The 15,224-nt window shown below is 29.8% G+C and overlaps 1 protein-coding gene across 1 annotated transcript in view; it reads left to right on the top strand.

Annotated features, from left to right (window-relative positions):
* LOC136091507 (N-acetylglucosamine-1-phosphodiester alpha-N-acetylglucosaminidase-like) overlaps positions 1 to 4,886 on the top strand; it is a 35,121-nt gene extending 30,235 nt beyond the window's left edge. The window contains exon 5 of the mRNA XM_065819142.1: positions 3,525 to 4,886. Within this exon, the coding sequence (XP_065675214.1) occupies positions 3,525 to 3,717 (193 nt within the window). The 3' untranslated portion in view covers positions 3,718 to 4,886. The remainder of the gene's footprint in view (positions 1 to 3,524) is intronic.
* Positions 4,887 to 15,224: the final 10,338 nt, after the last annotated feature.

The following is a 15,224-nucleotide window of genomic DNA, read 5'->3' as shown; positions in this document are numbered from 1 at the left end:
CATTTTTACATCTTTTTGGACCTCCCTTTGTTTTTAAATACAGAATTTTACCATTTTTATATTGTGATCTCGGTCAAAAGATGCTTATGCCAGCACCAAACACCTCTATGGTTTTACAATGATTTGAATTTCACCTCTGCAGCAGGCTCATTATACATCTGCCAAAAGTCTTGTTGATCTTAAAAATGTAAACTAAAAATAATGCAATGTAGATAAAATAAGGTTTAAAATAACACTGCTAAAAACTTATTAAATTTTAAAAAGATAAAATCAAAGGATATTTCTATTGGTTTCTTTTTTATTATAACACTGGTCAACAAAAATTTTAATTTTCGGACATTCTGTACTTTATCTCTATACATAAACATTGATAAACATTCAATATTTCAAGCACCACTTATGTTTCTATACAAATAAGTCAAAGTGTCTGTGACTTGGTTTATTCGTAAACATTTATACACATTTATTAGTTTAAAGACTGTTGACTAAAGCATATAAATCACTTAAAATCTCTGTGAATATGACGATAAATCATCCAATAGTAGTCAGCTAACATGCTTTCATTCCAGAATCCTTGGTAACGCTTTTCCATAACCTGAATATCTTGGTGGAATCGTTCACTTTGTTCATCACTCACAGCGCCCAAATTTTAGGAAAAAACGCCAAATGCGAATGCAGAAAATGCATTTTCAATGACATACGACAGCCCACTTTTTGGAACGAATCGAGTAGCTTTTGAATACAATTTTTATATTTACACGATTTGTGATTTCCCAAGAAGTTCTTACAAACCCATACAAACGCTTTCCATGCTTCTTTTTTGTCAGAAGTAAGTGACTCTTCAAATCCATGGTCTTTCAAAACCTCTCGAATTTGGGGTCCAACAAAAACGCCTTCTTTGAGTTTCGCTCAAAATTCGTTCGTTCACAGCACGACTATCCCATAAACAAAAAAAGCAGCAGAACTTGGTAAACCCTGTTTGCATACCCATTAACATACCAATCACTTTCAAATCACCACAAATGTTCCACTTATGAGTTTTGTAATCAATAGCATCTAGTAATATTTTTATATTTTCGTGAGTTTCATTCAAGTGTATGGAATGAGAGATTGGAATACATGGCTTCTGATTGCCAATATGCAACAACACTGCCTTCAAACTCCTCTTGGATGAATCAATGAAAAGGAGCCAATCACGAGGCGAATGCACTTGGGATAAATTTTCGAAAAGACCATTGACATTATTGCAGTAGCACAAGGGTCCATCAATGGTGAAAAACCTAGATAAATCGTTGTTGCGCTTTTGAAAGTGGGACACTTTGACACCAACTTCTAACAAATTCTTTTCTTTTAGTCTTGACGCCAAAAGTTCAGCTTTTTCCCTGGAAAGGGACAAGTCTCTAACCAAATCATTCAGTTCACCTTGTGCGAAAACTTTGGGCTCTTCGCTGTCAATATCTGGATCAAAGTCAACATCAGCCGCATCTTGACATTCAACATCAACAACACATTCGTCCCGGAAGTTCACAATAATCTTTGCACTTCTCAAAAGTCTAAATGTAAATAATTTTAATATTAGAAACTTATACATTTTGTTTTTACAAAAAGGTATTTTAAAGTGAAGTTGTTTTATCTTTACCTTTCTATTTAACCTTTTATAGTTTTACAATATAAATAGTTTATTCTCCAGCTTAACAGATTTATTTACGTCTACTGTTATATGAAGCTCTCCGACATGATGGCAGGAGGTTTACTTGAAAAATGGTCGGCCATGAAGTGGGTGAACTGTATGAGATCAAAAGCATCTAACAAATTTCTAATTGCTGTGTATTGGGCCTCAACGCTATCGTGTTTAAAAACCACGTTTTTTTTAATTTCATAACAAATTTGAGCGGTTTTAAAATGCCACCAGTTAACAAAAATAATAGTAATAAAAATGCGCAAAGTCGGTATAAGTAAAAAACCTTCCATTATTTGTAATGACGTTATTATATAGTTAATGATTTGTAAATTTCTATTCGCGCCAATTCTTTGAAAATGCCTTTAAAAGCTCAAAAAATGTTAAACTATAAAAGAGTGGCGCAAAAAAAGTATAAATAGTCATCCAAAATAAAATAAAAATTTCATGAAGAAAATATTACATTGGCAATATTTTATGACACTCCGCGTATTAAAATTTGGTCATTCGGATCAAAATGGGATGGGCAAATATATATTAGGGTGGTTTAAAAAACAACATTTTTGAATAATATCCGCAGCATGCACTTAATGTGTTTTAGGGGTGCCTCAAGACCCTTTAACATATATGGGGTCCTTAATTTTTATAAAAGATTTTCAAAAGTATGTCTTGGATCTCAAATGAATTGAAATTATATAAAAGTTTTAAAAATAATAATCATTTTATAAAAAAAAATTGTTATTTTACTAAATAGCAAGTAAAACTAAAAATATTTGTATGTGTATGTATGTATTTATGTATGTATGTATGTATTTATGTATGTATGTATGCATGTATGGATAAATACATACATGCATACATGTATGTTCTTTTTTCGAAATAAATAGTAATAAAGATAATAAATTTGTTTTTATGCGCTTTTAATTTTTTTACCATTATATCATTTGAATATTAATGAAACAAAACAATATGAGAGCAGGACCACTCTGACGAGTGGACAATTTATTCCCAAGTCCCAATGATTTAGGGACCGTTTTAAATACTTGTTAAATATCAAATAGTTATTAACATAACATATAGCTGACATTTAGATATTGGAGCTTTACAATTTGATTTTGTCCCAGGGCCCCAGTCAGCTTTGATTGATTTTGCTTTGATTTTGTCCCAGTCAGCTTGGAATGACGCTGTGTAAAAGTATTTATGAAAATCACAAGTATAGGCTATTCAAAAAAAAAAAATGCATTATCGAAAGTGTAATTAGGTATAAATATTGCTAACATGCTATGAATTAGATAAAACTTTAATATAGTAAATAAAAAACCAGGTAGCGTGTAAAAGTTATAATAGTACATGCTTTTTGAACAAGCAAAAATTGAATTAAATTGAATATAAAGATATAAGGATTTTTAAATAATTTTCGACTAAATCGACTTTTTGTCGATTAGTAGGAAATCCATAGTCGATTAAATCGACTATTTGATTTTTCAAAGTACTTTCGACTGTATGTCGATTTAGTTTATGTCGATAACGACACTAATATATGGTCGGTATACAAGGGAAATGCACTAAAGTCCAAAATCATCATTTTGAGATAATAAACAAATAATTATTGCGTAATAGTTAAAATAATAAGTTTTTTTGTAATAATTGAAATAAAAAATCTTATTAACTCATTAATAATTGATTTATTAAATTTGTGTAGTATGTAAAACGACAGAGAATTTAAAATACTAAATATTGGTATAAATAACTCAATACTGCCAAAATGGACTTCGTGCATTTCCTTTGTATACCGACGATATACTATCGTTTTTATTAAATTTATTTTTGCAATCAAATTTTTTAGTCGTAACTATGTTTTGGTGGTAGTATTATCAAGTGTTATAGCTGTATGTCTGTTAGCAATGGTATTTATTTCCAATTCATCGTCGGTATACAATCGTCGAGTAAAAGATCTTTTTGGTGGTCAGAAAGACGCCTTAAAAAGTCTTTTGGAAAGTAACGAATATTCAACTGATGGTGACAGTGAAAAAGAGTGATTATAGTTTTTTATATTGTTCATTGAAAAATTCGCTTTTAGAGTATTTAAGAGATATATTAGTGACGAATAAGAAAAATTTTTAATGATTTTTTTATGATACTTCTTTTAACTTACCTTTAGGTTTATACCAAGTAGTGTTTTATCAAATAAAGCATTTTTTATCCAGTTTTCGTTCTTTAATTTACGCGTTATTTACACAACTTAAGTTACACAAGTTAATATGTTATAAATAAGTTAATATTTATCTACAAGATATTTAATGGTTTTAGTTATTTAGTTTTATTATATTTTTAATATAAACTATTTATAGTTACACGTTTGTAAAACGTTCTCTTTTTTTGTATTTTTTGTACGACACAGTTGATTTTGACTTAAATGTATATTTTTTAGTTTAGGGATTTGTGATTGATTTATATTGACTGTTGAATATAGGGTTTCTACTAATACCAGAATTTCAAATGTTTTACAAAATCTTGCATAAGCAAATTATGTGACGCTTATTTTTTATTCCGCCTTTTTAACTTTCCACATTTTGAATTTTTTTTTTGTTAATGACAAATTTAATTTAACTAGAGTAATTAGTTAGGTTTTATTTTCTTTTCCAATATAAAAATTCTCTGGTTTAAATTTTTTTGTTTAAGTAACCGCCCTGAAAAAGTGGTCAATATATTGATTACTTAAAAATGCTTCGCATTTCATTGTAGTTGTTGATAAAAAACCAAATGGTTAAAAGATACGGTTAGGTGCGAGCTATTTTGTAAACCAAAGCATTTTAAGAACCGCAATAATTAATTTAAATCTAAATAATTTTATAAAACTTAATATTTTACATACTACCAAGCGTAAATACATCAATTGAATAAACGGGTAGGCATAATTAAATGTGCATATATAGACTTTAAGCTTGGTTGGGGCAGGATTTTTGACTAAAAGCTTAGCTCGCATTTTACCCAGTAATATTTATTGTTTACTTAGTTGTTCTGAAAGTTATTTAAAGTTATTTATTTTGCAACTTAATGGTTTCTTAAAGTTTTAATCGTTATTCTATTGGTTATTTAAAGTTGTTTGTTTTGTAATTTATTGGTTACTTAGAGTTATAATCGTTATTCTATTGGATGTTTAAAGTTTTTTTTTTTTATATTAACTAAAGTACCACTGTTTTGTTTACTTCTTTGTTTCAATTTTTTATCCAATTCACTTAGTCAATTCACAAATACGCAATGATAACAATCATTGCGTATTTGTTTGTGGCGTTATTTAATGCGGTGGCGTTAAGTTGCTTTAGTATTAATTTGCAATTCCAATTTTGGATTTTTATTTAAAATATATTTAAGGACTGCAAAATATATTTTAAATAAAAATTAAAGTCTCAATAGGATTATTCAGATTAAATAATTACATAGGTAGTTATTACAAGATAAAGAAAAGTAAGGGTGGATTAGTTACCCTACTCCAGCAGCCGTATCCACTTCTCTCCATTAAGCTCAACGGAGATTTTATCTGAAATTTCATTACAATATTTCAAAGTTAAGGTATGACAAAAACTTTATTTTAACTTGTCTAAATAAAACAATGTTTAAAAATATATATATTTAAAGAATTTTTTTATTAATGTAGTTAAAGAATTTAGTTTATATAAATGCTCTATTAAGTCTAACGGAGTGATGAGAATACGGCCCCTGGTCTACTATATCTTGCGAATGTTTTTATATAGAAATTTTGTTACTCTTATTGATGTGGTTTTTGTGAGAAAAAAAATGATAAAAAAATTTAAACCTCGCATGATGTTGCGTATTTTCAAAAATAAAATATCTGTGTCTTAGTTTTGTATTACGGCATATACTTTATAATTAATTATTTAATATTATATATACTATTATATTATTGTACATGCAATCAGCATTTTATTTAAAATTATATAAAATTAAACATTTAATCTTAAAATCCGGATCTAAAAACTATTAAAAATTTGAGCTGTGTTTAGTATTTTATACTGTGTTTAGTATTTATAGTTTAATAAATATATATAATATTATTAATAAATTATATTATTTATTAATTAATACCTTTACTTGAAGCTATTTGCATTAAATTATTTGTCGCTCGCATTAAATGATTATAACTTGTTATTGTTTTGTTTGTTTAGTAATCATTTTTAATGGACACAACAGAAACTATTAACTTTGTTAAACTACAAAAAGAATTTCAAAATGCTAAACTAGCTGAAGAACGATATAATCTCGAAAATAATGCAAAGTTTAGAGCTGTTCATCAAAAGGTATCATCATACGAAGAATTTCGAGATATTGTTGCGAGTTCTCATTTGCAACCTTTGGAAAAACACGATACCTTTTACGCAAATAAAACGAACGGAAATATTAAAGTAAAACCATGGAACTCGTTTTACTCTCCAAGTATAGATAACGAAAACGAAAATTTTCAATCCAAACCTCCTGAGATATGCCACCACATAAATAATTTTGACGAATTTAACAAAGCTTGGAGGTGTATAAAATGTCCTCGAACTATGTGTGATATCATTATTAGCATGGAAGAATCCAATTTGAAAACTATCTTTCGCTGTGATCTTCCGTCAAATGTACTAGAAACATGTCTTGAACAATTTTCTATTATGTTAACAAAAGAGAACAGTGCTCATATTATAAAGGTACTGTCTATCTTTTCTGCAAGCCGAGGTTTTAATATAGCTCTTCGCTTTTTAAACATTAAGCAGAAAGAAGTAGTAAGAAAGTTGCTTTTCAGTTTGGAAAGTTATGGTCACGAAGTTACGTCGTTAAAAACAGTTTATAGTTTTTAAATCGATTTTATTTTTATTTTTAGATGTCATTTATCATATTGTTGTAAGTTACGTTTGATAATTTATTTAATTGTTTATATATATATACTTTATCTTTGGTTGCCTACTTTATCAATTTTCTTGTTTTTGTTTTTACTTATAGAACTTTATAGATAAAGTTGGGTATTTTAAACGAAATAAATGGCTGCCAAATTTTTTATACTAAATCAAAGTTTTCAGAAACGCTGTTTGTTTGAACTTGAACAGAGTCAAAAGTAAATATGATAATTTATTTTAATATTCAAGAACTCTCAATATAATATAATGCCTAGAAAAAAAATATTTTCATAAATCGTATATTATGACGTTTTTGATTCTCAACCGACAATTTTTGATTTTTATATTTACATCTAATTAAAACATGTACTACTAATTTTCCAACTTACGAAATCGTTGACTTGCTGAATTTTCAACCTACTGTTTTTTCAATTTCATCACTAAGCCTTTCCGGTATGTATTTTGTATATTTTATTGATGATTTGAATACGAGCCAAATTTGATCAGCCTTGGCGCAGTGGTTGAAGCGCTGTCTCTAGAATCAGGAGGTATAAGGTTCGATGAATGCTTGGAAAACTTATTGATTGTTAATTCAAAAAATAAAATCGTAGTTTTAAAAAAACAACGTTAAAAATACAGGCCAGGTAATCGGTTGAAAATGAAAATCTATAAAATAAGTCGAAAAATAAATCGGTTGAAAACGAAACGTAATAAATCGGTTGAAAATAAAAAGACTATAATCGATTGAAAACAATTTAGGCATCAGTAGGTTATCTGAAAATTAGGTCCACTTTTTAGTAGATGTTCTTTTTGTAGAACAACTTAGTAGGTCTAACTATTTGACACGCCCAAAAGTTTTAATTTTGACTTAGCACATTCATCTAAGTTCTATCTCTGTGCGAGATTTAAAAAAAAAACACATTAAATGAAAGGTAGGTACTCATAAATGAGAAGTAGTGGGTCGAAAATATGTTAAAATAGAAATAAACGCAACAACAAATAAAATAAGCAAATAAAAAAACAATTTAAAGTTTAAGGAAAAGCGGCATAGCATTCACCTCGGTCAAAGATTACTACTAAATAAAAAAATTTTAAAAAATCTTCGAAGTAGGAAGCTGTCCATTAATTACGTCAACAATTTTTTGGCGTTTTTTACCTCCTCCTCCCCCTGTCAACAACTAGTCAAACTTTCAGAGACCCCCTATAAAACTACGTCGACAATTATTTCCCCCCTCCCCCTCTTTTTTATGTAAAATAAAAAAATAATGAAAAAAAATTAAACATTTTTAAATTGTAGTTGTAGTAGTAGTTTACAACTTCAAGAAAAAGTGTTTAAAAGTAAAATGCTTGGAAAAAAAACTTAATTCCACTTTTAACTTATAAACACTTTTTAAATATATATAACCATTTAAAATTACAAAGGCTTGCTCTGAACAAAAATTGAATAGGAGTAAAAGTGATTACTACATGCAACACTATTGGTTTAAACTTCTTTCAGTGCATGATAGAAGGTAAAAAAAATTGAATTCACTCAACTTATCGAAGAAATGCAAGTTGATATTATGTCAAAAATAAAAACATCGTTCCAGTTATGGAATTTAAAAGAACAAAGAGAAACATTAAAACTTTGATGGAGGACAGTATTCCTTGATGTTTTCCGAAATTCATTCTATAATAAAGAAATCGTAACTAAATTTAAAACACAAATCAAAAACTAAATTGTTGATAAGATCTTCTAGTTCTTTTTTAACAAAATAAGTTTATATTTTTAAGTTGTTTTATTTCGATTAATAATTGCAAACTAAAAAAAAAAAAATAACAGGTGGCCCAAGATAAATGGCATAGGTAGTATTTTTATTATAACTTTGTTATTTTTTTTAGCTAGAACAGTTAAGTTTTTTAAAAGATTTATTATTAAATTCTCTATAAATCTGTCTTGATGGCTTTGTTTTATGGTTTTTAATTTTATTTGTAGATAATGAAATCTAAAGATTTGCAAAAGCTTGTACTTTCTAAATAACCAATATGGTGAATGTCCATCAAAAATATTTGCTGATATTAAGGGTGTCATTGGGTTTCGTACAATAAATTGGTGGAGTCAAATGATAAGAGAGACAGGCTCTATCGAGTTGAAATGTCCATCAGGTGGTCCAAGATCAGTTCGAACAAATGCAATAATTCAAAAAATCAGAAGTCGTCTGAAACGTAAAAAGAGGATTTCATCTCGAAAATTAGCTAATGAACTCAATATCTCCAGAACCAGTGTTCAAAGAATACTTCAAAAGGATCTCAATTTGCAGGCATACAAACACAGAGTTGAACCACTGCTTACTAATGGTCAAAAAGTTAAGAGAATTTAGCTAGCAAAATTTGGATAAGAAACCATTTTCGAAAAGAACAAACACTGAAAATTCTGTTTTCAGATGAAAATTTTTTTGATTTAAATGGTATGTGCAATGCCCAAAATGATCGCATATGGTCCACTAATCGTAATGAAGCTGATAAAGATGGTGGTATTAAACAGAAACAAAAATTCCCTCAAAAGGTAATGGTTTGGTTGTTCAAAAGGTGTTACACCACTGGTTATTTTGGACAAAGATACAGTAAATCATGACTGGTATATAAAAAAAGTGTTGCCAGTGGCCTTAAAATATGGAAACGAGATGTTTGGTGATGATTGGACATTTCAACAAGATGGAGCAACCTCACATACGCATCATTTAACTCAACAATGGTGTCATGATAATTTTCCTGTTTTTATTGACAAAACCACTGGCCTCCAAATTCCCCCGATCTCAATCCTTTAGATTACTCAATATGGGTTGAACTCGTTCACCAAATGAAACGGAATAAAATTAAATCAAAATTAACATTAATTCAAGAACTTAAACGAGCTGTAAAAAACATTAAAGTAAATGTAGCTTTAGAAAGTTGTACTAGTTGGACCAATCGCTTATATCGTATGTCAAAAAATAATGGAGACTATTTACATTACAGTCGTAGGAACATCAATAAATGGAAACTACACGGGTGTTGTAGCATATGATGATGACATTATACTTCTTAGTTCCACCCTCTCTGGCCTACAAAAGCTAATTAATATCTGTAACATTTACACAAAAGAAAATTGCATAAAATTGAATGCTGACAAAACCGAGTTTTTGGTCACCGGAAAACATTAAATTAAAAAATGCACGATAACACTCAACCACCAAAAAATAAAACTAGACAATAAACTTACTCATCTAGGCTTTATATGGGACACAAAAAATTCACCAATTGCCTCACTTAATCGTTTAAACATTGATAACCGAATATCCCATTTCAGGGCAGTAATACAGTCTTTAATTCAAGCTGGAATTCGTTTTGTTCACCCAAACTCTATTGTCCAGTTATATAAAACTTTAGCTGTTCCAACACTAACGTATGGTCTTGAGCTTTGCGACCATAAAGAAATGTTATTGCAAAAGCTTGATATAGTAGGAAGAATTGCACTGAAGTCACTACTAAACGTTTCAAAACATAGTAAAAATTATATACATCCCCTATTTTGTATTGAAGATATATCGATAATTACGCAACAAAATAAGATAAACTTATTTATTCGCCTGTTGAAAAATAAATTGACATTTGATATTCTTAAGTCGCAGTTGAACAACGAATCAGGTCCACGACCTTTTGTAGATAGCGTCAATGCTCTGTGCAATAGTCATAAATTAAATATAGAGAAACTAATGCAACACAAAGAAAAAATAAAAATTACTGGTTTAAAAAATATAATTCCTGAAACGGATCTTAAAATTTTAAAATGTGCAGTTGAGTACTGGAACTTAAAAGAACAAAGAACAATCTTCAAGGATGTTCTTGAAAATAAAATTCCTAGATCCTAGAGATTTTTTTTGAAACTTTTTATTTACCTTACTTGTAATATATAGTGGGTGTTTAACAAATATATAAATAAAAATAAAAAGTTAAATAAATCATGTCATTTTGTAGAGAATTTAATAATAAATCTTTTAAAAAAAAATTCACTTTTCTAGCTTAAAAAATAACAAAGTTATAATAAAAATACTACCTATGCCATTTATTTTGGGCAACCCGTTATTATTAATCTGAAAGTTATGAAATATATATATATAATAAGTATCGAACAAAACGAGTGCAACCAATAATGCTAATTTAGTTTCTTTATATAAAAGTGTTGCATTTTTTCAATTTAGAGAAATAACTATGCAACTGTTTAGAGACAAAGTTCTTCAAGTTTTATTCATCACAAAGTTCATTATTTGTACGCTAAAATTAATAAATTAATCAAAAGTATTAAAAAAAGTTGATTTCCTTCTGGACAAAACAAGTGCAACTCGACAAAATGTTGACCAAGCTGTATTTCGTTATCAATATTTCGTGGCGAATGCTTTGTTGTCGATCACAGCCTTGCATCTTCGAGGCATAGATTCGATCAGGTGATCAATGAAACTTTGTGGAATAGTTGCCCAGGCCTTTTGGATTTTTTCAAACAGTTGATCCTTATTACGAACACCTTCACGATTAATTCTGCGGTTAACAATCTCCCACAGGTTCTCGATAGGGTTGAGATGCGGAGATTGAGGCGGCCAATCCATCACCGATAGGTGGTTGTCTTGAAACCACTGCTTGACTACTTTTGCAGTGTGTTTCTGATCGTTGTCTTGCTGAAAATCCCATTTTATTGGCATATTCCATTCAGCATGAGGTAACATAACATCTTTCAGGATATTTTCGATGTATTGGATATCATTACGATGTATTAGATCTAGACCGTTAGCAGAAAAACACCCCCAGACCATTACATTGCCTCCACCATGCTTCACGGTCTTATGGCAGTAACGTAAATCGAGGCGTTTTCCGGCCGGTCGACGTACACGGCAAATGCCATCGCTCCCAATGATGTTGAACTTCGATTCATCACTGAACAGGACAGTTCGCCATTTCTGCACATTCCAGTCAATATGAGATGTAGCAAACAGGAGTCTTTTTTTTCTGGTTTTTTAGTGAAATCAGCGGTTTCTTCGCAGGGCGTCGATAAAACAATCCGGCTTCAACAGCACGTCGTCTGATTGTTCGGTACGATACAGGCAGCTCTAATTGCTTTTGTATCTCAACTGATGATATCCAGGGATCCTTCTTGACGGATTTGACGATCATAGAATCCTCTCTAGAATTGGTGGAACGCGGTCTTCCACCTTTGTTATCTGCTGCCAACTTCCCCGTAGAACGATATTTGGAACATAGTCTCAATACGGTCCATTTTTTCACGCGATATTTATCACAAATACTTTTTTGTGACATTCCACTTACGTAATCGCCAATAATTTTCTTTCTTAGTTCCAATCCAAGACTGTCGGGAGCCATTTTTGCACTTGAAGTCATAAAAATAATAAAAATAAATAATCACGCTTCTCGAGGCTTAACGTGATACATTTACCTTGTGATGATACAATAATGCTCTGTGGAACACAACGTCTTGGTTGGATGTGGAATGTATTGATGTAATGAAACACTTGTTGTATTTCACTTCTTGTATTGATGTTCTTCGATAAAACACTTTGATAAAACTCACTTCGATAAACTGTCTTGATAATACTGACTGATAGACTTCCATATACTGACTGAATTACATGTCGATTTACATGTCTCTTATATAGTAAAATGAACCTGTGTGAACTTGTTCTGGAAGATTCTAGATGCTTCTTTTCGATGCTTCTGGAAGCTTTTGGATGCGTCTGGATGCTTCTGAATGTTTCTGGATATTTCTGGATGCTACTGGATGCTTCCAGATGCTTCTTCTGGAAACTTCTGGAAGTTTCTGCATGCTTCTGGAAACTTCTGGAAACTTCTGGATACTTCCTTTAATTATTAAAAAACTTCCGTGACGTTGACACGGACCAGACTTAAGAAAATAAAACAAACCAAAAAAGTTGCACTTGTTTTGTCCGCTGCCAAGTAGTACTTGTCAACGAAATTCTGCCTGTGTGCTGTCACCTGTCAGCTGATTGCTCATGTCATGGCATGCTATGACTCCAGACTCCTGAACTGTTTGCTGTGGTAGTATAGTTCGTTTCGTTTTTAAGACATGTAAAATTAGGAACATTTTTCAGCATTGTTCGATGTTGGTTGCAATTTCAATGCATTTCTTGTCCTTCTTCCAGATATAGATCCTGTTGCAATTTCCAATGCATTTCTTGTCCTTCTTCCAGATATAGATCCTGTTGCAATCAGATCGCACGCAGAATTCTTAAGGTCTGCCCAAACAATGCAGGCTGTAAAATTATTTTGAGGCTGGATAGACCATATCTTTTATTTTTCTAGATGGAAGAGGGAGATGGGGAGGGGAGCAGGATAACCTAAAGACGGGCCTGGATCTGCCATAATTTTTTGATTTCTGACTGTAATGCCTCTAAGCAATCGATAAAAGTCAATTTGTATTTTTTCTTTTGAATAGCCATTAGTTTTAGTAAAATTTTTATTCGGAAAATTTCAGAATATTTGATTGAGTTTACGAACTTAAACAAATATTCTGATTCTATAGGATCAGAATTTTTAAGGAATTTAAATGGTCAAGAATACAGATTTAGATTATCGAGATTACAAATTGATTTATTTTTAGATATTTTTAGTTTGTTGTATAAATATGGGCCACAATATAAAATAGAGAATTGGGAGAGTTTAGTTTTTTTGAATGACATAATAGTCTCCGGTTTCTCTTGTATTTTATTTATTAACATTATTTTTTATAATGCGGTATGATAAATTTTATGTAAGCATTGACAATATATTTTGATATATGCTTGAAAAATATTTAGTACTTTCATTACTTAAAATAAAAGTCTAAACCTTTTTGATAGTAATCTATTAATAAGTGTTTGTTATCACTCCATACTGCTTGATTCTGAGGGTTTTAGGTTGATTTTCAAAAGACATGAGGTTTTTCTTCAGATTCTTTTAATATGTATAGATAGGAGCTGGAATGTGTTGAAAATAAAATTTTATTAGTCCATTCCTTATTAGACCAAAACTGATATTTTTCGAAATCTAGAAAATAGTGTTTTAAAACTATATTTTTATTATTTTAGTTATCTCTTATTATAAATATCGTAGAAACCCACATGATATTCATTTGTCTTCAAAATGTGGTTAATTTAATATATAATAATGCCTTTAATAGTTTCACTAATAAAGCTCTTAAAGCAGTTAATGACTTGTTTAGAAATATTAAATGTTCAAATTTATATAACTATAATAATTTTACAACTACATTTTATAACATTTTTATTTTATAAACATTTATTTTTGTTAATAAAAAATGCAATATTATTTTAAAAACCTACCCAAGTTAAATATTATATATAAAATGGCTCATCTTTCATAGAAAAATATCATAATGAATCCAGAGATTTAGTTTGTTTTTGTTACTGTAATAAAATGGAGAATTACTCTCTTCATAGTATGCCATCACTATCTACACGAAAGATTCTATTTTGATATTTTTCCAACTGGACTTTGTTGATGTTGCTAAAATGATCTCTATGCCAAAAAAGTTATTAAACTTTAAAATATTATATTAATTTTTTAAATTTTTTCTAAAATATTTTACTAAAAATTTAAACAATCTTGTTCAGAGCAAGGAAAGCCTATGAAAATGATTGAAGAGGTTTGGAAAAGTGAAAGAGAGTTACTTATAAATACTGGAAGGGTTACTCCAACTGACAATCAATGCTTATGAGCAATTTGTTGTAAAGTAACAGACGAGCGCAGCCACAAGATTTTTAATTTAAAAGATTATATAATTGATTCAAATAAAAACTTTTGCTTTTAAAAATTAAACTTATTCTGCACAGACTGTTTTCAACTAGTTGGAAAGAGCATTAGGCACAAATGCACCAGAACATCTGTTCAAAATGCTAAGAATCTTATTTTTTCCAAAGATAAAAAAATGTCCGAGCAAATAACCTCAACTATTCTACAGTTTTTAGTAAAGGCTGAAAATTCGTTACAATTATCTAATGGTAGATTTTTATTTATTGGTTTGATTATTTGTGATGACTTGATGCAATATTCTTTATTAATTTTAGGAGGATCACTGCTACCTGATGTACTAAAACAAAGCTCCAAACAAATAAAGTAGTCTCTACTGATACAATGTTTGATATCAATAAAAATCAAGAAAAATCATATTATCTGCATAAAAATATTGTTTGTGATATTCTTAAAGGTTTACAAAATGGTCTTGGTCGTCTAGGTGTTTAAATATTTTATAATATAATTTAAACAACAGTACATTAGTTTATTTTTAAAAAATTTATTTTCAAAAAATTTACAATAGTTACAGTAACAAAAGGAAGATAAACTTGAAAAGTGCTGAAAGATGTTGTATAAACATCTCACCAAACTTGTTCAAAAAATACGCTCTCAACTTAGATAAAAGCCTATGAAATCCATTGTTAGAGTTGGAATTGATGGAGGACAGGGTTCACTCAGGGGCGGATCCAGCATTTTTTGGTCTTTGAGCTAACTTCCAGACATGGAGCGAACTCCAAATATTAATATGTTTATACTTATGTCAAATAAGGATGCTTTGCAAAAAATTGCGATGATTGGAGTCTGGGATCAAA

Source organism: Hydra vulgaris, chromosome 15 (assembly GCF_038396675.1).
Source record: "Hydra vulgaris chromosome 15, alternate assembly HydraT2T_AEP".
Taxonomy (NCBI): Eukaryota; Metazoa; Cnidaria; class Hydrozoa; order Anthoathecata; family Hydridae; genus Hydra; species Hydra vulgaris.
The sequence above is the reverse complement of the archived record's forward strand: the minus strand, read 5'-3'. Positions and strand labels throughout refer to the sequence as shown.